At 35.4% G+C, this 25,525-nt stretch overlaps 1 protein-coding gene across 2 annotated transcripts in view; it reads right to left on the bottom strand.

The window, feature by feature from the left end:
• CNTNAP2 (contactin associated protein 2) overlaps nucleotides 1–25,525 on the bottom strand; it is a 2,085,708-nt gene that overhangs the window by 1,153,388 nt on the left and 906,795 nt on the right. For both annotated transcript variants that reach the window (XM_059933152.1, XM_059933153.1), the window contains 3 exons: nucleotides 10,661–10,864; nucleotides 5,637–5,821; nucleotides 63–206 (listed from right to left, as the gene is read on the bottom strand). In XM_059933152.1, the coding sequence (XP_059789135.1) occupies nucleotides 63–206; nucleotides 5,637–5,821; nucleotides 10,661–10,864 (533 nt within the window). The remainder of the gene's footprint in view (nucleotides 1–62; nucleotides 207–5,636; nucleotides 5,822–10,660; nucleotides 10,865–25,525) is intronic.

The following is a 25,525-nucleotide window of genomic DNA, read 5'->3' on the forward strand; positions in this document are numbered from 1 at the left end:
AGACACAATACAATTTCTTTGATTTTTCTATGAACCAATATTTTGGGGGTGAAAAACCTTACCACATTTGAGGGTTCTAGTTTCTTCCTTCTTGCGAGATCAGTTATGTTGATGCCATTGTAGTTAATGTTTTCCATGCAGCCTTTGAAATTCTTTCTACTGCTGGAACTTGGCTTACCGGAGAAAGGTATGCCTCCAAAGGTTATCTTTGAAAAAAAAAGACAAAATGTCAACATTCACACTGTATTCGACTTAAAAAAAAAATTTTTTTTTGCAATAAATTAGACAAAACTACTAATAGATCCAAGGTCAGTTATCTTTACCTCGGCCAATATATACAGATATTTTTTTCTGCCTCCAAAGTCTGTTGCATATTAAATTATGTTGTTATTGAAGTATATGCTAATTGTCATTAATTCTGAAAATTAGATTATAACTTGAACAAGAAAATAGCAACAACCCCTAGCATTTTAATACCCAGAAGACAGTTTATCAATTTTCCTGGGACTGTTGTAAAAGATTTTACACAGCAAATATCTTTTATTAAGTAATATTAAGAATACATTTTTATGCTTATCATTCAAAGACATACTATCAATAAATGCTTCTAGCCATTATGAAATAAACAGCATTAATATATTAAGTTTATAAAACTTCAGCCAAAAGCAAGGAAAATTGTATTCAGCCTATTTAGACATTATAGTCTAATGACCATTAGAGTAAAAAATTCATTGGTCTTCTTGTGGATGCAGAAAATAGTTCCAAAAGTCTAACTGCAACATTGATTAAGAACGTCTTCAGATTTGGGGGCTATAATTTGAGAAGTACAGGTTTAAAGATATTATAGGTCTCCTAGGTCCTAAGGAACAAGGTCAATGCTCCTTCCTGTGATTCTTAAGCAATCATTGCCTATAAAAAGAGAGTATATAGTTTTCTACATATTTTTGATCAAATTATAGTACTAAATATCAATTTCATGTAATACAAAATTATACTTAATTATGTATTGCCAATGACATTTACTGCTAATAAAGAATTAGTAGTGAATGAATCTATTAATCATAGCTGTAATATCAAGATATATAATCCAGATATATTTCTCCTAATTATTATTAAATTACCAATTTTTCTTACAAAGTTTTGAAAATGAAAGACAGATTTCAATGTCAAGACTTCATATTTTATATATAAAGCAGAGATCTTTGGGTTTTAGAAGACACAAATTATGCTTCTGTTATTTATGTTTTGGCATTTTATTTTTAAAAAATTTTAAATTTTTAAAATTATTTTTAACCATTTAAAAAATTTTAATGTACAATGTTGTTAGTTTCAGGTGTATAGCAAAGTGATTTAGTTATACACATATATATATTCTTTCTCAGATTCTTTTCCATTATTGGTTATTACAAGCTATAGAATATAGTTCCCTGTGCTCTACAGTAGGTCCTTGTTGTTTATCTATTTTATATATAGTAGTGTGTATATGCATTTTAAACGCTTAACTGGTTTTAGGGAAAAAGCACAAATTAATGATGGTTTATGAGACAGTATAAAAAACCGAAAAGCCTCACTTAAAATAGAATTAAATGTATTAACACCAGTTAGCTGTATATATATCATTTACCTTAGATTTTAAACATGGGAAGAAAAGAGGAAAACTAGGAATAGATACATAAAAAATAATAAGGAAACTACAAAATGAATAATAGAGAATATTCTAAAATAGATTAGGAAAATATTTTCAAGTGGCATTGAACTGAACTTATTAGGTGCTATATACATGTAATTAATAACAAAGGTAAGAATTAATGATACTTTAATGGAGTGTTGTATTTCCCATCTAAAATTCATTTTATCAATTTTATCAATTTCTGCTCCAGTAATAAAATCTTCCAGGCTTAATGACATGCAGCATCACATTTTGAATAATATTACTAAATGCTACTTAAAAGTATTGTTTTATTCCTTCTCTGTGTGCGTAGTTTCTTTATGGGGGGGACTCTCATTTTCCTTCCGGATTATGATTCACACACTCCTTACGGTTTCTCTGTTTTTGACAAGCCTTGGCTCATGTTCTACCTTATAGAAGGTACCCTGGTGAAGCATCACAGGCTCAATTTACCAGATTCCTTACAATTAAGAGATGTGGGTTCAAATCCCAATTCCTAATGTAACTCATCATTTGATATTAGGTGCTCACTACTTGTTTCTTGTTACGTATTCTCATCAATAAAAGGAAACACGTTCTGATATTGTAATCATTCTCATGGTAAAAAAAACTGTTGCAGTTGTTAGATTAATAATCTGATATTGCTATGACTCACACAATTGCCTTATGAATGGCACTGCCATTCAATGACGATGTTGACTCTAAAAAAGAATTGCACTGACCATTTTGTTAGCTACCAAGAGTTTCCAAAGGGTGGCAGAGACTGCTAGATACCTCTGAGTGTCCTTTCTCCCACCTTCTTTAAGAAAAAAACATAGCTTTTCAGCTAGGCACATGCTCCCCAGACAATACACAGCATTTACCAACCTCTTTGAACAAGTTTTGGTCTCATGAGATTTAAGTGGAAGGGTTGTGTGTGACTCCAAGAACTATAATTAAAGGGATGAGGGGGGCACAATCTTCTTCACTCCCTGCCTTCGCACTGTCTGGAATGCAAAATGGAACGTGAGTAACTACCTCGGAGTGATTTGCAGAGGGGATGGGGTAGCAGCAGGATAAAAGTAGACTGTGGTCTTGATGACCATGATGCTGCCATTTGAGCCCAGGGCTACCTGCCCGCAGGCTCCTTTTAAGTGAAAGGAATAAACATGTATCTGTTATGTTCAGTCTTATTAATTATAACTGATATATGTGGTGATTTCTATTACTTCCTGTTGTCTCCTCACAGAACCCTATGAGCAATGTGCTATTATACTCACTTTATAGAAAGGGAATGTGATTTCACCACTGTCACACAACCAGTTAGGGGCAAAAAGGGATTCAAACCCAGGATTATGGCTCCAATTTGAGTTCATGCAGTTGATTCTCTACAAAATCCCAACCGGTTTCTAAAATCCTAGCCCAGTTCTGCAATGGACTAGGGGGAGGCATTCTTCTACTTTCCAAGCAGAGCCGTATGGCAAAGGCAAGGGCATAACATCCAAAGTGGGTGTATCTTGGCATTTGGATAACGAAGGGAGAGAAGCCAGGACAAACACCAGTCTGCTGTCCTGCCCTGTGTTGTCACTGGCTGGAGGAGGAAGAATGAAGTGAACTGCCTCTGTACACCCTTGCACGCTTCTCAGGTCACCATGTAGCTACAGCTTGACTGCAACGGTGATTGGCTCACTTTTAACAGGCTACAGAGAGGTCAATAAGGTGAATGGTTAAGGCTTCTCCCCCCCCCAGAAATGCCCACATTGAGTTATGTCAAAGGAACAAACTTGTCTTCTATTGCTTCTTTCATGATGTTTCAATATATCCCCGGGAATGAGGCTAGGTATTATTTAATTAACCGCTGGCAGTGGTGGGCTGGATCCTGCCAATACTGGCTCATGAGAACTGACTGTTAGAGTCATTGTTAAAAATTAAATTATATAAGCTTTAAATTCAATACATTACATTAAACAAAAAATTAATAACTACTCAGAACTCATGTCTACATTTTCCTATCATGTATGCTCTTGAGGTTATTTACATTTATTTTGTCTACATGATGGAAATATTGAATAATGGTGTAGTATAATAAATATTTTTGGTCTTTGTTCCCAGTTCCTGGCACAGAGCTCCTAAAATCCTTGCAATTTCCTGAGTAATAGGTGTGTCTTTTGTTAGTCATAATGAGCCCTTTCATGCAAGGAGATGTGTGCAAAAACACTAAGAGACCGATTCTACTATAGTCCCTAATTTTCTTTAAACAAATAAGCCAAGAGAATCCCTTTATATTCAGGTAAATATGTCGAGATATAAAGGTAGGCCCAACCATTTTCGCTGCAGCTTTTGCCAATAACTGCAGGATCTGAGGAAAGTAATCAGGTAGTAGCTCTACAAAGAGAAATATGTTGAGTCTCTCCTGATAATTTCTAGTAAATTAAAATTTTTTTCCTGTGTCTCTCTAACAAATATGTCTCAGGCATTTTTGTCTACAGGTGAGGCTCTCAAACATGGTATTCTATCTAGAGGGACTTCGAAGTGTCGATGAAACTGCTGACCCCGTAGAAAGCATTGTGTGTGCATGAATATTCATAGATTTCATTGCAAACTCAAAGGGTCTATAACCCCAAATTTTTAATTCTGTTTTTTGAAAATTGGAATTGTGTTTGCCCATTACTAATGTTCCAGGATTTCTCACCTCTTCTATGGTACTTCAAAGTTTATTAATGGAGAATGAATAATTCATCTTTAAATTCTCTCCTACAGTAGGAGATAAGCCACGTAAGTCAAGATTCATATTAATTTACAGAAGATAGAAATTTGCGGGATTTTCACATTCTTTCCCTTTCAACAATCATTTTTACTTTAAAGAGATGTCTGGAGGAGTAATTATTTCCTGATAACCTTAGATATATTTTAATGTTAATAAACTCTCTATATCAAAGTTTATATGGCATATTCTAATCTAAATTTCTAATTAGAAATATATGTAATGTATGTATATTACAGAAAATTTAGAAACTATTTAAACATATAAAGAAAATAACATAGTTGTAAATCCTGACTTTTTCACTTACTACTTTATGGTAAGCACATTCTATGTTCTAAAAGATTTATGTGTGGATATCAGTAACATACAAATATGTATATGTATATATCTGCAATTTCAAAACTGGGGGCCAAGGCACATGGAGATGGCACAGCAAACTCATAGGGGTGCCCCAGTGATGAACATCTTCTTACAGAACTTTTATCCCTATTTATGATTAACATTTTTGGTGGACATTTTAAGGTTGAACTGCTCTCCAAATAAGTAAAAAACTTGATATGCCTACCAGTATATTATGAGAATATATATTTTTTACTGCACCAATATGATCATTGATTATTTTTTAATCTTTGATCATTTGGAAGGTAAAAAAATATTTTTATTTATGGACAATCTCTTTAAAATATTCTATATTTTTATTTCTTTTATGACAATGATATCTGAGAAAACAGAACTTGTCAAAAGAACTATCTACAGACAGGAATGTATAAATGACTTAACATATACCAGAACTCAGGATTTCTTATTCAATATTTTGTAATAAATATTAGACAATCCTATGTACATAATATACTGTACATCATCAAGAACAGGCGATTTATGTTATAATTAACTACCAAAGAAAAGATTACAACTTAAATTTATTCTGGTTTTGTTAAATGGCCCTGATAACATGATAAATGGTCCTTCTCTTTTAATATATCAGTATGTTATTTTGGTACCAAGTTTTTAAAAATGTTTTAAGAACTCATTATGAATAATTTAGAAATAAATAAAACGACATATTAACAAATTAGGTTGTGAAGTTGTAAGTTAAGTTTTCTTTGGAGGATAAAATGAAAATGGTATAGGAAGGTATATGATTGATTAACAATAATACAACAAGACAATAGGAAACTGAGGCAGCCACTTGATGCATTACAACTTATACATCCTCAGATTTACCTCATAGTCCAAATCCAGGTAGTCAAACTCCCCATTGGTGCGGAAGTGCTGCGTGCTTCTGTCCAGCGTGAGGTTGAGGCTCCGGCCCTGGCGCTCAATGACCACAGAGTGCCAGTGGTGATCATCCAGCAGACTTCCTGTCGTCACGGACGTGTGGCCATATATGGGGCCAAGCTGGTTGCTTCCTGAGTCACGTGAGTGGAAAAGAAACAAGGCAAAGCCATCACGACTCTATGTCAAAGTAGACCTTTCATCTACAACACCAAGGGTGGACGTTTCTCTAAAGCTCTGTCTACTGAAGTTAACTTGGGAAAACCAACATGTAACTACACTTAAAAACAGTTGTATGTTCAAACTACATAAAAGCTATTAAAGATGGAAAAAAGTCTGCTCCCTTAAAAAACATGAGCTTTTTTTTTTTTTTTTTTCAATTACTGTACCATGAATTCTGCTAAATTTGGTAGATACTTTATAAAGCCTGAAACAAGAACTGATCATATGGCCTCACAAAAAAGATCATTACCATGTCATTGGAAAGCAGTTTGCGTAGAGTTTTATTGACTAGAATTTATGACAGCCATGGAAACACATCCACTCAAATATCCGCTGTCACTCTTTAATGCTGTTACCTATGGGCTCTGGGGCCAGAGCTCTGGGGCCAGAGCGCCTGGATTCTGATGCTGGTTCCACCATTGGCTTGCTCCATGATCCTGGCCAAGTGGACAGTTCTCTGGGCCTCTCTTTCCTCACACGTAAAAAGGGAAGAATAATAGTACCTGCTTTACAAGGTTGCTGTAAGGATTAAATTAATTAGTACAAGCAAAGAACTTACACACTTCCTGACATATAGTGAACATTCATTAAATGTTACCTGTTAATTTTTTATTATTGTTGTTGTTATTATTTTTGGTCAAGAAGACACGGCATGACAATTTTCAGTTGTTTTTTTTTCTGATTCCAAAAGCCATAATCAGTATAATATTTAATGTCATGGAAAGTTTACTCAAGTTATACTTTAAAATAAAAAACTGCAAAATTATATATGCAGCATTAATCCAGTTTTGAAATAAGATCTCCATAGCAACAAGACTATAAATAAGAGTGGAAGGTTGTGAGAATCTGAAATGTACTAAGGTCATCTCTGGAGGCTGTTTACATATTTTTTACCATTTTTTATTTTGTCTAATCAAGCATTGCTTTTGATGGTCAGGCAAAGCTAAATGCTATAAAAATACAATATTGCTTCAGAATAAATAGCATAATAGAAATCAGAGAAACACACAATTGACTGAAGAATTATTTTCATTTTTTCACATTTAGGATGCTAATATGCCTATACCTGACATTTTCTATGGATTTCCTAGATGAAATTTCTTTCCTTTTGGTGATGAAATCAAATGTTGCCCTGTGATTGTGATTATGATTGTGTATGTACATTGGCAGTGGGACAGGGAGAAAGAAAAGAAAGAATACATTTAAGTGAAAGACTACATTCAGTTTCATTACTTTAAATATTTAGACTAGAAGACAAAGCAGCAACTCATGTGCCTGATATTTAGGCAACAGCATTAAAGAGTGACAGCGGATATTTGAGTGGATGTGTTTCCATGGCTGTCATAAATTCTAGTCAATAAAACTCTGCGCAAACTGCTTTCCAATGACATGGTAATGATCTTTTTTGTGAGGCCATATGATCAGTTCTCGTTTCAGAACAGTAATGTCACACTCTTACAAGCCCCAGCGGCTTTTAAAGGCTACTCTATACGTTTCACTGTTTTTAAAAAAAACAGGAGAAAGGTTTAAAAAATAAACTTCTTTGGATATGATCCAATTGCTCTGAGTGTGTGTGTGTGCGCGTGTGCGTGTGTATGTGTGAGCGTGCATGTTTTTAAAAAGCACTTATGTTTGGTTTTCTGGTTTCTCTTCCCCCATCCCTCCTTCTTAGCTTCTACTGAACCTTTTTTTCAAAAACTAGGGATATTTTTCTCCCAGGTAATGCATGAATACATGTTTAATATTATAAATAGAGAATATTATAAAGAATTAATGTGTAAAACATTAATCACTCATTTCCATCACTAAAGATAGAGTGGTCTATTTCCTTCCAGACATTTTTCATTTACATACATTTAATTATATATACATATAATTATATAATGCATATAATTCATACATATAATATAAAAATATTGATATATTATTTATATTTTCCTACAGTTTTCATTTAATGCTCTACAGTATTCCCCAAATTATTCACAGACATTTTAAACACATACCCACCTATTTCTATATGTTAAGCTTTATTTCTTTCAATTTTTGTTTGTTATTGTAACAAATATTGCAAAGTACGTCCTTGGACTTAAATCCTAAAGTTATTTCTTATTACTTCTTTATGATTATTGGACCAAAATATATAAAGAATTTAAAATATCTGAAGATACATTATCAGATTGTTTTCTTGAAATATTTTCAGGAACAGTACAAAGAATCCTTTTTGTCACATAACTCACCAACACAGATACTATCATTTTTAAAATTTATTTACTTGAAAAAATTGGAATCTTGTTATTTTATTGTATATTTCTTTTATAGACAGTTTGAGCATTTGGTGTTTATAGATTATTTATAATGTTTCTTCTACAAGTTTTCCTTATATTTTTTGGCAATATTTTCCTCCTAAAGTCTTGGTATTATTACAGAGTGGAATGAATTTTTTATTCACGAATGACATTAAACTTCTATATTTGACATTTGCATTTTCCCAGGTTTTGGCAGGCATTTTCATTTTATGATTTTTTAATATAAAAATTTAAATATTTTTGTGTAATTATATAATCAGCATTTTTGGATAATTTTCTTTTTTGTTATTGAAATTATGATTTCTATCAGAGATTTTGAATGTGAAAAGTTTTATAATAAAAGATAAATCTTTGTAGACACTATAGCAAGTATTATCAACCAAAAAAACTAACTGAAGTTTTAATTTTTAGTATAATTTTGATTTTCAAAGTAATAAAAGTTAATATACGGAACACAAGCCGTATTTAAGAATGTTGGAACAACCATATTGATAAGGAAAGTAAATAGGCAGGATCTCTTTTTGTGTTCTAATTTTTAGTTTTATAGCTTTCCATTGGGATGCATTTAACATGTGAATTTTAAAAGATTATAAAAGAATTCTATAAAGATTATAAAGTCTTTTATAATCTTTATAGATTATAAAATCTTTATAGAATTCTAAAATCACTGCAGCATAAAAAATACAGAATATATGATGCCCTTCAAACAACTCTTGCATAAATCCCCAAATTTTTAGGCAAGCAAGAGGAGTATAAATGTACTGTTGATTTGCATGAATTGTAACTCTGAATGTCAGTATCTGTGTTGTGGATCTTCCCTTTAGCTTTAAGGAAACCTTAGCTACATTATCAACAACCAAACAAGTATTAGGATTGTCCACTTAAAAACAACAACAAAAGCCCAAAACAAAACAATAACTCCTTCTTTGAGTTTCATCTCATTCTCCAGCAAACATATCATTTCTCTGATTCCTTCATTTCTAGTTGATTATATTAAAAATATTCATTCCCACACCTTTCATCTTTTCTTAACTGATGACAATAAAACTACTGTCCTTTCTATTCCACTGAGAATAAATCAACAGTAACCACAATGTTGCCAAACAGTGACCTCACTTTTCTGTCTTCTTCTTTAAGTGACATTTTAGGCGAATTTGACGCAGTAGACCATAGTAGACCGCCTCTTGTCCTTCCCTGGTCTCTGTGATGCCACATACTAGCATTTCCTCCTATCCACTGTCCACTTCTCCTCAGTCTCCATGTAGCTTCTTCTCCTGTTAATCTCATACATGCAACTCCCTAGTTGAAATCTCAACTTTGATGCCTAATAGGCAACTAAAATGCACCATATCCAAACAGATCTCCAGACTTCCTCTGTTGGAAGAAACTAATACTTCTCTATTAGAAGAAACTCTGTGGAGAAAACAAAGCTCTCTGTATTTCTGAAAATGGTGCTAATGTCCATTTGGAACTCAAGCCATACCCTAGGAATTATCCCTTATACATTATCTTTCTTTCTTACTCCATATCCAAATCATTACAAATGATACTGAGTTTACCACCAGAATCATCTCCCAAGTGGATCAATTCCTCTACATCTCCACTGATAGCCACCTTCTGCAAGCCATGCTGTCTCTCACTGTACCAGACTCTCATGTTGATGCAAGTGTTTTCTCTTACAGAAGCCTCAGTACATTAAAAAAAATAAGATCATGATGCTATAGTTTAAAGCCTACTAATAGCTTCCCATTCTTAAAATACTATCTAAACCTTTTACCACGCCCTAAAGGATACTACAGGATTTCAACAATCCTCAATGTTTGGATTTCATCTTTTATCCAACTTACTCATTACAAATATCCACACCAGCCTTTTCCTGTTCCTTGAGCATGCCAGGTCTTAGTCTTTCGTGATTCCCTCCTCTCAATTAACCTTCTCTCAGAAATTTGTAGGGCTTGTTTTTGTCATCACTGAAATCTCAGCATGAATATCTTCTCAGGGAGGACTTTCTTCACTACATATTCTAATGTTGACCCATCTTGCCTATGCAATATCCTTTATATATTAACCTATTTAATTGATTTCATACTCCTCATCATTATTTGAAGTCATTTCTTTGGATTTAGTTGTTTTATAAAAATAGTAATAGATAATATAGTGTCTGATGCCTCCACTGTGTCATAAACTTCATGAACTCAAAGAACTCCATTTTTTCACCCCTGTATCCCAGATGCTCGTATAGTACCCGCAGAGTACAGGTGTTTAATACATATTTTTGAATGAATAAGTATATCAATATATATCAACCACTATGAATTAAAACTGGATTGACAATATAATGTTTACTCTTTTTGTAATTTACATTTTAAGGATTAAAGACCATTAGCATTTAACTAATGGGAAGACTAATAAATGAAAAGAATGGTGCCAAAAGTCAGGACATACCTAGGTTTAAACTGAAGACCAGCTTGGCTTTTTTCAGTTCCAAAGTAATATAATCCCCTTGCTGTCCTTCCCCATGCAAGATTACGCCTTCACTTTCGGACGTTTTAAATTTCAAAGCGATGACATCTTTCAGTGTTTTCATCTTCTTGTTTCTGAATCTATATGGTAACACAACATGGCCATCAAAGTTGATAACATCAGCCCCTAAAAGAAGAAATAAATAATGTGTTAGTTTAATTATTGTATGTTGCCATCCAGTGTGAAGTATATCTTCTTTCAGTGGGTGTCTACACAGAATAAATGAGAAAAAAGTGTTTTTTTCCTGAAAACTCTTTAGCCCTGGGTTCTTGTTCGATTTCTTATTTTGGTTGATTGTTTGTCCTGAAGTGGATTTTATGGGAAGTACTCATAAAGAATGATCACAGAAACCTTTATCAATATAAACTGTAATACTAATAACATAAGTTCCATCAATGACTTTTACATGCTTCAAATTTTTAACTTAGAAGTTTGGAGTTTACTTGAAAAAAGTAAAATTTTTAATCCCTGAGATATTATGAGATTTTATTATTTTCCTTCTTAAATGAGGCTGTTTATGATTTCAAATATATATCAATATTTTGCTCACAAATTTTCTTTTCTATGACATAACAATGAAGGATCTTGGAATGCAGGGTTTATGGTATACTCATTTTTCTAATGGTTTTTATATTCTACTACAGTTTCACTTAACTTCATGGTAGTGCCTAGATATAGTGAACTGAACTTTAAGAAGCTTTTACCATTTGCTTCTAGGACTCATGTCTGTCTCAAATTCCTTGTTAGCCCCTTGCCTTTGGAATGGAGAGTTGGGTTGCCCATGTTTTCGACTACACTAAACAAAGACAACCTTACCCATGTATAATTAGAAGAACAAGTATCTAGCCTATACTATGATAAGAGTAGCTCTAATTTGATTTTAGGGAATTTCATTGAAAACATGAAATTATATAAACTTTTTAAGAAATGTGAACAATTTTTTCACCACGCTCAGAAACAGGGGATGGTGGGCAATAGTTTAATAATTGCTACTTATTCACACCAGAAATAGAAAATGAGATGATTTTATTTATTACACACTGTTGGTTAGTGGGTTGCCAGCCCATGGAATGGGTCAACGATGAACTGTAATCATTCAGATCAAATTTTAAGTACAAATAGAAGCTTAGTTACCATAATTAGACCTTTATCATTGAAAATACTTTTAGCTCTTAATATTAAATTGTAGAGAATCTAGACAAATTGGACAGTTCTAATTACCGTAGAATTATAAGCCAGGATGAAGCTGGCTCTCAGTTTGGGGTAAGGTCTTGCCAAAGAATCCACAGGGAGACATTGGAGAAAAATAATAGCAAGTTCAAAGGCTGTCAGAGAAATAAATATCTTCTGATTACATGTCCTAGTTCTCTGGCACTGGTTTACTTCAATCAGCATGGGGACTACTTGGGATCCCGGTAACAGTAACAATAGCATGCTACATCATGGCAGCCTAGGTGGAGGAGCAGAGCTACCATAGGTATATTCACTCTTTCTGTGCAGTACTTGCCAGTATAAGTTTTGCTTTTAACTAATTCTATAAAGTGAATTGATATGAATACAGTTATTTCAAATATTGCTTAGAATATCTCTAACTTTTCCCTTCAAATCATCAATAGATTTTGAATATTTAAAAATATCCTACCACTGCAAACATTTATGTTTTTAAATAATAGTTCAGAGAATTGTTACATTCTAAAAAGTTCACAAAGAAAAATATAACTTGGAATTTTGTTTTAATTCTTATAGTCAATAATTTACTATAAGACTTTGTATAGTCATACAAATTTTCTTAATCAACAGAATTCTGTTCTGAGAGTGTGAATCACAGAGGTTTATTTACTATGGAGGAAAAAAAAGCAGCCATTAAATTTTGGCTTCTGCTAACACTGCAAAGCCAATTAGATTTTAGCTTAATCACCTATACTGTCATAGCTGAATTCCAATTGCAATATCTTTATCATCTGTGATGAGAGATAAAACAGATAAAATGTGGAATCTGATTATTGGATCCCAGGTTGAATTTATAATCCAGCAGCTGGTTGAAATTACTTTTTGTCTTGAAAAGTGCATAAACAAAAAGTCAGAAGGAGGGAGTAAATTCTGAATTCCAGAAAGTAATTTTGCAGTCAATTTCATATCAATGACAGTTGAATAACAGACACGTCATCGTTTAATACACCTTCAATATATATTAATTGCCAAAAAATATTCCCCATTCATCTCTTAGGAAGTAAATGTCCCTGGAGCTTAGACAGAGGAAAGAATTCACCCCTCCCCCGTTTTCTCCTAACTCAAAATATACATTCAGGTCCAGGTACAGAAGCGTGACTTATGCAAATGTTGATGCCTTTCTTCCTTACTTTTAGGGCAATGAAATAAGTGACAAGAAGGATGGTCATCATTTAGACAGTCCTACGATGTTAAAAAAAAACACAAGGAATGTTTTTCATGAGGACCAAACCTCATTTTACAAATAGTAAGTGGTCAGTGGGCAGTTGAGAAACTAATAAAAATGCTCTGCAAGCCAGATCACTCACATCACAAAATCCAAACTGTTCTTCTAGGAGTGGGTTAAATGCTTGCACAATATTAGCAAGTGGATGTGAACTCAGAGTTGGCTTTGAAATTACAAAATTCCTAGAAATAATCTATGATATATAATTTATACATAAGCACACACCATACACTTTTAAGAGAGTCTGGGATATTGTAAAATTCATCAGAGTTTAGTTCCATTTCCTACAAAATACATTACAATTTCATTTGACATCTAATAGTATGTTGTGCTTATTTTGGGACAAGCCATATTTTTCCCCCTATTACCCGGATTGCTTTTCACTCCCTAGAACAAAGTTTTCTATGCAGTGATTAAATATGTGTGGTTGAACTGTTTAAGCAATCTGAACAACAATATGGCTAGTCAAAAAGTGAATGCAAAATCACAGTGCTTCCATGATTTTGTTTCTAACAATAACTCAGAGATCTGGTAATGTGCCCAATTCATCAAATCGTCACAGCAGAGAAGGCTTTTATTTTAAAACATTTCATTGTTACTTAGTCTTTACTTTCTGAATTTGGAGATACTCAGATGAGATATTTTGGAAAATTGTTTATCATCTAAAGATTTTATTATTTTACAAAAGTACCTTTGCTAATTTTTACTACACATGTAATATATGTTTATTGTTAAAAAGAAAGGAACAATACAGAAATATAGAATGTAGAATGTGAATCCCAAAAACAAGAGATCACCAGTCTTAATGGGTAACCAGTATTGATGGTGTGTCATTCTAGATTTTATGCATCTATCTCTCTATCTAATGTATGGAATAATGCAAGAATCTATACATTATTACATATACGTGTGTGTGTGTGTGTGTAATTAGAGAGAGGAAGGGAAAGAGAAAGGAGAATGTCATTTCATTTAATTGTGGTTCAAAATGTATAATAATAGCTTGAGCTTTGGGCAATCTATTTATAAATTGGGGAAATTGTAGGTTTTAGCAAATTAGTATGTTTTATTGACTTTGGTGCAGCAAGGCACTTACATAAAGTAAGAATGTATATAATTAGAAATGTAATTTATGCTATTTATTTGAAAAAATTAAAAATGTATTTGAATATAGCACCACAATGTAAACAAATAAGTACTTAGGAATTAGTTTTGATTTCTTGTTTTCTCATAAATGTTTCATTTTCATATAGAAAATTGAGAATAATAGGAAGGTTTAAAGAAGAAAATTAAAAGGACATAATTCTATTTTCATGAAATAACCACTGATAACTTACATTTCTGATTATTTTAATTTGTATATATGTAATGTATATGTATGTACATAGATACACAGAAGGATCATACTCTATATAGTTTTGTTACTAAACACTATAGTTTTTTTTTTTTTCAATCTCATATATTGTTTTTCCCAAAACAGGATTTTAATTAGCTAAAAATATACCATCATTTGGATGTCCAGTTTCTTCAATAAGAATCTGTTCTGCAGTTTTCTTTTTAATAAACTTTTTATTTTGGAATAATTTTTGATTTAGTGAAAAGTTGCAAAGATAGAACAGTGAGTTCCCACACACCCTCCACCCAGTTTCTTCTAATGTTAACATTTTACATAACCGGTACATTTGCCTAATCTAAGACATAACTTAGGTGTAACACTATTCACTGAAATACAGACTATATTTGGATTTCACCAGTTTTCACAAATGTTTTTGTTTGCTTTTCCTATTCCAGGATCCAGTCCAGGATCTCACATTGCATTTCGTCATCATGTTTCCTTAGTTTCCTTCAACTCCTCCAATCTGTGATGTTTTCTCAGTCTGTCTTTCATAACTTTGACACTTTAGAAGAGTACCGGTCAGGTATTTTGTAGAATCCTTCTCATCCTGGCTTGGTCTGAAGTTTTCTTATGACTAGACTGGTGTAGTTTGGGGAGAAAACCACAGAGTTGGGGTGTCCTCAGCACTTCCTATCTGGGGAGGCACGATTTCAACATGACTTTCCACTTGTGATAGTGGTCAAGTTGATGTCTGCCGAGTTTCTTAACTGTAAGGTTACTATTTTTCCTTTTCCGTACTTTATTCTGCGGAAGTGAGTCACCAAGTCCAGCCCATGTTTAAGGTAAGGGGAATTAAGTTCTACCTCCTGGAGGGGGAGTATCTACATATACTATTTAGAATTCTTCTGTAAAGAAGATTTCTTCTATTTATTCATTCATTCAATCATTTATTTATATAATTATGGGATTGTGCATGTTTATTTATTCTTTGAGTTTAATTCAATACTTATCATTATTCAAATTTTTCCAGCTTTAGCCATTGGGAGCTCTTTCAGGTTGGCTCCTGTGTCTCTTTGACAGGTGTGGCCCCTGCTGCTTCCTCTTCCCCCTCCCTCTTTTCCCCCTCCCCTCCTCCTCCTTCTCTCCCCCCTCCTCTCCCCCTTCCCCCTCTTCCCACTCCCCCTTCTCCCTCTTCCCCCTTCTCAAGCCTCCCTCTCCTCTTCCTAGTCCTCCTCATCCTCTTCCTTTTTCCTCTTTCTCTTCTCTCTTTCTGTCACTATATGATGCCCTAAGCTTATCTTGCACTTTTCCTGCCCCAGACCTAGAATCAGCCATTTTCCCAAGGAACCCCTATTTCTTTTATTGTAGAATGGTCCTGAGAAGCTTGCAGGTTTTTTATTTTTCCACTTTGCACACAATAAATTTTCTACAAATATAGTTATCATCTATATGATCTATTCTTCCACAAAATAAATAAATTATTCAGAAAAAAAGGACAAAAACTTATAAAATGTTTCTTAGTTATCTCTTTCATAAGGATTTGCAATATTTTGAAGCTCTTTTCATGTTAATCAAATGTTTTTGCATAAACAGTGACTTTTAAAAGCAATAATGATAATTGCTAATATGTGTTTAAGTGATTACTGATTACTCCTTAAATAAATTTGATTATTAATATTTAAGTGGTAATGCATAAGCCCTAATATTTAAAAATAATTTTGTTTTATTTTCATGAAATTAATATGTACTCGCTGTAAAAAATTTATGTCATGTTAAGAAAGCAAAAAAATTATCAATTTAAATTAGTTACAGGGCTTCCCTGGTGGCGCAGTGGTTAGGAATCCCCCTGCCAACACAGGAGACACGGGTTCGAGCCCTGGTCTGGGAGGATCCCACATGCCGCGGAGCAACTAAGCCCGTGTGCCACAACTACCGAGCCTGCGCTCTAGAGGCTGCGAGCCACAACTACTGAGCCTGCGTGCCACAACTACTGAAGCCCGCGCGCCTAGAGCCCATGCTCTGCAACAAGAGAAGCCACTGCTATGAGAAGCCCGCACACCACAACAAAGAGTAGCCCCCGCTCAGCGCAACTAGAGAAAGCCTGCGTGCAGCAACAAAGACCCAACGCAGCCAAAAATAAAAATAAATAAATTTATTAAAAAAAAAAATTAGTTACAATCACACCACATAGATATCAAAATACTTTTTGTACGTTTATCTAAGGAATTTGTGGTTTTCTACAAATACCAACATTTTCTACAAATCCAAACATTTCTATTGATATAATGAGCATTCTTGTAGTGAGATTCTTGAGCACTGGAACAATTATTTTCTGACTTTAAATTTCTAAAGTATTTAATTAAAGCATTTGAATTGCTTCGTTAAAGATATCAGTAGAGATGTATGTTAACGAGGTAGTATGAAATCTAACATTATATAATTTATATAAATACCCAAGTCACTTTCAAGAGTTTGAAATATATCTCTGAAACTAAAGTTGAAAAATACTACAAGGTGGAATTTGCTTAGTTTTGCAAATTTTTACATAGATGCACATCTATGTATTGTTTCTCTTTTTTTTAAAGTCAGATGTTAATATTCTAGATATGTTGACCTTTCTTTACAAAATAGCACGTCTGCCATCTTCATCTCTAGCTACTTATTCACTGGTCTTCCTCTTCATAGCATTTATCTCTACCTACTACCTGATATATTGACGGGCTTATGAATTTACAGCATGCCTCCACCTCTAAGAATGTATATGCATCAGAGACTTTTGCTCCACCCTGAAGCTCAGTACTTACAACAGTGGGTAAGTCAATATTCGTTAAGTATTTGTTGAATGATTGCATGTTATCATGCACACTCAAAGCACTGGATTAAAGTAGAATAAACTTCTTTAAACTTCTTCTTTAAAAATCTGAATCACTCGATTGGAAGAAATTTCAAGAATCACTCTGATCCACCCTTGGTGCCACAACTACTATTATAACCAAGGTTTCAATTGTTAGAGAAAAAGAATGGTAATTTCGTGTTACTTTTTTTGTGGTGGGGGAAAAATTCATGCCATTATGATTAATTGACTCGGTGTTATTTAATTGACAGACATTAACTCTAGTGGAACCGAGTCCATTTCATCTCATCTGCAGACTGTTTCTGATTAATCACCTTCTTCTAACCCACTGCCCTTTCCTTTCAATATATCTGTGGTTTAAATGTAAATAGATAGTTTAAATAGATTCTAAAATGTCAATAACAGCTAATTTAGAGTAGTAGCAGCAAATGAGCCTTCTTCAAATCCTTTAAAATATAATCTAGAGATAGACTTAAAAAAATCACTTTTACTTTGGGAAAAATAAAACAAAATAAAAACCACAAAGGCTCTTTCATAAAGGCCATCATCTCACATTTTGTGCAATATTTCTCCTTAAAATGTGTTGCTTTGCCCTTAAGAGCTTGATAACTCATGGTAGGACAAGAACAATCACATCAGAGAAGTCTGATTTCATTTATCCACAACACTGGGACTCCAGTATCCAGTTGCCTGAAAGACTGATCCACATGGACCTTCCACAGGCATATCTAACTCTACCTGCCCAACACATAATTCTTTCTCTGGGTCTTACTGCTCCTGTTCTTATATCCATTATCCAGTCACTTAAGACAGAGCTCTGGGCTTTTCCTTAGCTCCTCCCTTTCTCATGCACCTATGTTCCGTCAGTTCCAAGTCCAGTGAAATTTAGCATGTCCGTGTTTTTCAAACACATAGCTGGCTTTTTATATGCACTGCCACCAGGCTCCCATCGCCTCACATACTGTCTATCGCATTAACATGGTGAATGAGCAACTCCCATCCTCTGGTCTTATTCCCCTTAAATTTATCCTCCACACTGAAGCTAGTAAGATCTTTCTGAAATAAACTATTTTACTGAAAAACTCTTTAGTGTGGCCTGCAAGACCCTCAGTGATAGAGCTCCTGCCTTCCTGACACCCTCACATTTTAGCACCATCTTTTTCCTTAAGTGTTGCTGATGGTAAACCAACTAAATCCCTTGCTAATTTCACCTAGTGCCTTTCCTCGCGGTAAGCTCACTTCCTTCAATGAACAGCTATTTTAAAAAAATCTAGTTTAAGTTTAGGCATCCTCCAAGCTTCAGATAAAGTTCACCTACTAGAAAGGTTTCCTTGTGTGAAACAGCCCTCATCTATTCCTCCACAGCACCCTTGGATACTTTTATCGTATCCCTCCTCATCTTATATTGAAATTATCTCTTTATGGGTCTGATTTCCTCTGGAACTTTAAACTTTCCTAAGGTACAGTAGACTCTGGTTTGTTCCACTTTGTATTTCTCACACAATAAACATTTCTTAAACTGATTTAAACATAATTGGTATTTGAGCTGCATGCACCCCACTGTTCATTGCAACACTGTTTACAATAGCCAAGTCATGGAAACAACCTAAATGTCCATCAACAGATGAATGGATAAAGAAGATGTGGTACATATGTACAGCGGAATACTACTCAGCCATAAAAAAGAATGAGGTGATACCATTTGCAGCAACATGGATGGACCTAAAAATTATCATACTAAGTAAGCCGGAGAAAGATGAATATCATATGATGTCCCTTATATGTGGAATCTAAAAAAATGATACAAATGAACTTATTTACAAAACAGAAAGAGACTCACAAACTTAGAAAACAAACTTACGGTTACCAAAGGGGAGAAAGAGGGGAGGGATAAATTAGGAGGCTGGGATTAACATAGACACACTACTATATATAAAAAATAGATAACCAACAAGGACCTACTGTATAGCACAGGAAACTATACTCAATGTCTTGTAATAACCTGTAAGGCAAAAGAATCTGAAAAGGAATATATATATTACTGAATCACTGTGCTGTACACCTGAAACTAACATGATATTCTAAATCAACTATACTTCAATTAAAAAAAAAAATTGGTATTTGAGAAAACATGGCAAAAGGGGCATTCCTCTGTTCTCATTTTCCTTCAAAACCATACCTGGTGCAAGCAGTTTTCTCTCCAAGAGTACAGACTTACATATGTTTTAATGACAGGCATTTATATAAATATTACAGGGCTTCCCTGGTGGTGCGGTGGTTAAGAATCTGCCTGCCAATGCAGGGGACACGGGTTTGAGCCCTGGTCTGGGAAGATCCCACATGCCACGGAGCAACTAAGCCCATGCACCACAACTACTGAGCCTGCGCTCTAGAGCCCGCAAGCCACAACTACTGAGCCTGCGTGCTGCAACTACTGAAGCCCGCATGGGCAACGAAAAGTCACCGCAACGAGAAGCCCGTGCACCACAAGGCAGAGTAGCCCCCACTCGCGGCAACTAGAGAAAGCCCACATGCAGCAAAGAAGACCCAACGCAGCCAAAAATAAATGAATAAAATAAATTTATTAAAAAAAATACAACTGTGTGTTTCTGATACAGATAAATACTTTAAAACTTGAAATGCTTTCATTACACTCACACTGGAGTTGTTTTTTAATAAGTCAAAATGAAAACATTTAACTCTAGTATGAGTTAAAATACAAAATTTATCTTTTCCTTTTAATTTATTTAAGGGAAATAGTCATTCATTCACACACACACACACACACACACACACACACACACACACACACACACACAGAGGACATCAGAAAATCAGAGTGCTCTGCTTCTGAACAGGGTTATAGCTCTAATACATCTAATAATACAGAGATAATAAGCAATTTCTGAAAATTAGCACTATAAATTAGCATAAAATCTATTGTAGGAAATCTATGTGTAAGCTATTTTTATTTATTTTTGAAAATCGAAAAGTCAAGCAAATTAGACTTGCCTTCTCTGTGATAATATTACTGTTTACTGAAAATAGCTCTACAGTTTTTCACCATATGCAATCTATTTCTCTGCTAAGGAGGAGACTATCTAGAATTACAAGCCCTAAGTAAATAGCTCACAGATGAGGAAAGGAACCAGACATCAAGAAATCCCCCAGAATGTCTTTTAATATAAATGATTCTTAACATTTATTTCAGATTTTCTGTATCATTACTCAGTTAAACTTACTTCTACTTCTAGTTCCACTGAAAACATTATTGTCAGTGTTGGACCCAAATTTCAACACTATATTGGCTAAGGGATGGCAGGTTGATTTAGGGACTTGTTTTGAGGCATTGTTTTCATGGTAATTTATACAATACTGAGGAAAAGATAAACTATCCCGATAAGTAAAAGGGGAATGGCAGAAGGGGTGTCAACACTCCGGCAATTTCTCCAAGCTACCACAGCTGGCTTCCACTTTCCCCTCGGTATTAACCACATCTTCCGTTTTCTGTACTTTGATGTGTTGACATGTGGGGCCTTGCTGACCCTGGGGGGACTGCCCCTCCCAGGGTGAGACAATTCCTGCAAACACTCTCTCCAAATACAAACCAACCAATCAAGACTCCACAACCCAGCTACCTCCTCTCTATGGTTGTCGCACTCCAGGCCACTATCCAGCTGCCCTAATCACCCCAGGCTCAGGTACCAAACAACAAGGGAAGCCCCTGTGCCCCAGAGCCTCTGAGGTAATTCAAACTAGCCAACTCTGAACCTGCTTACTCAGCCTCATCCATTCCTTCCTGTGGAAACCACAATAAAGGCTCTTTCCTGCCCTCCCCTTCTCCTTCTGGCCTCCCCATCCCCCCCCCCCCCCCCCACAGCAGATGTGCCCTCTCCTCTCGGGAACTGTTAGTAATAAACTACCTTTTCAATGGCAGCTGTTTCCTGATATGTTGGCCTTATACCTCAGATAATCTATATTCTGAAATATTTTCTACAGTAAATTCCCTTATTATATCTTAGAAACGAAAAACTTTTAAAATTTGGTCAAACAAGGAAAAAAATCTTTAAATTACTGACAAGACTTATTCCATAGATCTGAAAAAAAGTGAATCTGAGAAATCATTATGAAATGTCTGATATCAACTAGCACTCACCGAAATATCTTCTACATCCGTTATCACTGCACCAAGAAAGTGGGGCAATGGAGGTAAAGAGGTGAGTTTTAAGAAAGAACTAACAGATGAGCTCCCCTGTTAAAAGAGAATTAAGATTAAGAGAAATCCAGACAGATAGGGGAAGGGCATATGCGGTTGCCTTAAAGAGCTCAGCAGTTCTGCGTGAACTACACAAGGGTCATAAGTCCTGGCAGGGTTAAAACTGGAAGATGAAGGGTCTACTGCTTCATATGGAAGATCTGGGTCTACGTGTGAAAAGACGGTGCCCTGAGGGGAAGGCACAGGGCCAGATCTACATCTTGGGAAGGTAACAGCCCATGTTGATGTAGCAGAACACATGGATTAGAAGAGAGTGCAGAGGCAGAGAGAGCAAAGACCTCCCTCAAAGCAGATAACCACCTGATCGTGTTGATAAAGGTTATACAAAGCCAGAATGCAGAAGATAACTATGTCATTAAAGAACGCAAAGCTTGCTGATGATGGATGGTCGCTACCCAGGATTTCAAAGCAGTTACGTCTTCTACAGTGATTGAAGAACTTCAGACGAATACTTACTATCATGGTTTTCTCCAAAGATATGACAAATCCGATATCATAAAAGCATTAGGAAATTTAGTGGAATTGAAACTACTCTAAAAACAAAACCAAAATGTCAAAAATTCTTCTTTGAAATATGTTCAATATTTGGATTTACTTATTTGTACCACCTTAATTGTTTAGATGGAATCTCAGAGGTCTGCCATCTTTAGCTATCACACATTTTAATGCTCTATCTCATTCAATTCCATGTCTTAAAAACTTCACATTAATCTAAAAATGTAAAATCAGTGTTTTTCCAAACAGCAGATACTTCCCCAACAACTCCTACAAAGTTTCCTGGGCAAGTAGCAATATGTAATAGGTGACTAGTAAAAATTGTCGTTTTTATTTATTTTACTCTCTGTACTTTCCTGAAAGCCAAATGAATTGGTGCAGATGATTTGCACTTACTTGCAAGAAATTGGGACATACGCTTAGAATGTCTTGAGTTCATGCACAGGATGTAGTACATTACAGCTTCATTTTATTTTTGGTTTGATTTCACACACCTTTGGGTGAATCTTTTATCTCAACCATAAAACAGGATTAATAAAGCTCAGAATGTACACATGTTGCGATGTAATGTGTTCTTTCTTCTCCTCTACAGCAGTGGGGTCCTGTCTGATAAAATACTAAATGGTACTCCGTGACCCCGCCATCAACACACCTCAGTGACTCAGGCATTGGAGGGGATCTGATTCACTGGGAACGTGGGTGCCGTCCATTACTTCGTGACACCCGCACGCCCACTGAGGCCCTGGTGAGCAGGCTGAATTAATTCATTTCCATAAATGAGCAAAGTTCCCAGCACTTGTGCAGAGAATCAGCCCTGACAGGGCTAAAATAATTGGAAGCTCCTGAAATTAGGAACTTCACTGGTCAGAGGGAACAAGCAGTTCATACAAATCAGTGATGCTAGCTTATTGTAAAACCATGGAGCTCCATTGATCTGTGTATGATTTTCTGACTTTTGATAGAGATAGGGGTAACAGAGACAATATTCTCCTTGATTAAAAAATCAACAGGGAAAAGATGCTAAATTAATGTCTAAGAAACTTGGTCTGGCTAGTGGAAAAACAATAGGGAGTATTTGGGATGCATTATGGGCATGAGGGAGGTAGTCTCTCTCCACCTGTGGCAAACTGAAGCTATGCAGCAATTCTGGTGTTATTCAAACATTCAACTTTCTAGAAAACTCAAAACTCCAACATTTTAATGAAATCTCCTCTGCTTTAGCAGACGCTGCTAGCTAGTACTCTACAGATATGTGTTTTTTTGGCCACACATCACTTTAAACTTGAATACTGTCAACATATAAGACTAAGTAGATCATAACAAGACTGAACAATTAATCTTCCACGATACCATAATTTACCTGTGAATTACTGCAGTATGTATCAGCAAGAAATTTTATTTCTTAAAAAGCAAATTCCTGGGACTTCCCTGGTGGCGCAGTGGTTAAGAATCCGCCTGCCAATGCAGAGGACACGGGTTCGAGCCCTGGTCCTGGAAGATCCCACATGCCGCGGAGCACCTAAGTCCATGTGCCACAGATACTGAGCCTGCGCTCTAGAGCCCGCGCGCCACAACTACTGAAGTCTGCGCGCCTAGAGCCCGTGCTCTGCAACAAGAGAAGCCACTGCAATGAGAAGCCCGTGCACTGCAATGAAGAGTGGCCCCTGCTCTCCGCAACTGGAGAAAGCCCATGAGCAGCAATGAAGACCCAACACAGACACAAATAAATAAATAAATAAATTTATAAAAAAAAAAAAAGAAGCAAATTCCTTAGAAAATAAGTCAGTTGGTGCTAAATAGAGAGTGAATGGTTAAAAAAACCCCTAATTTTAATGGTATAATAGGATACAAAGATAGACCACTCTATGCCACCATAAAACTACAGGCAAATATTACACCAAACATTGGAAGGAAGGAAGGAAGGAAATGAGGAAAGGAGGTAGGGAGGGAGAAAACAAAATAAATCTGAGCTTCATTCACTGAGATTTTGGACTTAAGACTCTATCTTAAAAGGAAATATATATATATATATATATATATATATATATATATATATATATTTTAAAGTATTACTGGGACTTCTCTGGTGGTCCAGTGGTAAAGAATCCACCTTGCAATGCAGGGGACTCAGGTTCGATCCCTTGTCAGGGAACTAAGATCCCACATACGGCAGGGCAACTAAGCCCACGTGCCACAACTACTGAGCTTGCACACCTCAACTAGAGCCCGCCTGCCACAAACTACAGAGCCCACGCGCCCCGCAGCCTGCACACCACAACTAGATAAAAGCCCACGATCCTCAACAAAGATGCCACGTGCCGCAATTAAGACCCGACATAGCCTTAAATAAATTAAAAAGTCTACAAACAATAAATGCTGGAGAGGGTGTGGAGAAAAGGGAACCCTCTTGCACTGTTGGTGGGAATGTAAATTGATACAGCCACTATGGAGAACAGTATGGAGGTTCCTTAAAAACACTGAAAATAGAATTACCATATGACCCAGCAATCCCACTACTGGGCCTATACCCTGAGAAAACCATAATTCAAAAAGAGTCATGTACCACAATGTCCATTGCAGCACTATTTACAATAGCCAGGACATGGAAGCAACCTAAGTGTCCATCGACAGAGGAATGGATAAAGAAGATGTGGCACATATATACAATGGAATATTAGTCAGCTATAAAAAGAAATGAAATTGAGTTATTTGTAGTGAGGTGGATGGACCTAGAGTCTGTCATACAGAGTGAAGTATGTCAGGAAGAGACAAACAAATACCATATGCTAACACATATATATGGAATCTAAAATAAATAAATAAATAAATAAAAGGTTCTGAAGAACCTAGGGGCAGGACAGGAATAAAGACACAGATGCAGAGAATGGACTTGAGGACACGGAGGGGGAAGGGGAAGCTGGGATGAAGTGAGAGAGTGGCAAGGACATATATACACTACCAAATGTAAAATAGATAGCTAGTGGGAAGTAGCCACATAGTACAGGGAGATCAGCTTGGTGCTTTGTGACCACCTACAGGGGTGGGATAGGGAGGGTGGGAGGGAGACGCAAGAGGGAGGAGATATGGGGATATATGTATACGTATAGCTGATTCACTTTGTTATACAGCAGAAACTAACACAACATTGTGAAGCAATTATACTCCAATAAAGATGTTAAAAAAAATAATAAATATATCTTTAAAAAATATAAAAGTATTACCAATTAACAGATACAGCCAATCCTTCATTACTGGCAGATTCTGTATTTGCAAATTAGCCTACTCACTAAAATTTACTTGTACCCCCAAAATCAATACTTGTGGTGCTTTCCAAGTCATTCACAGATATGTGCAGAGAGGCAAAACATTTGAGT

Source organism: Balaenoptera ricei, chromosome 9, assembly GCF_028023285.1.
Source record: "Balaenoptera ricei isolate mBalRic1 chromosome 9, mBalRic1.hap2, whole genome shotgun sequence".
Taxonomy (NCBI): domain Eukaryota; kingdom Metazoa; phylum Chordata; class Mammalia; order Artiodactyla; family Balaenopteridae; genus Balaenoptera; species Balaenoptera ricei.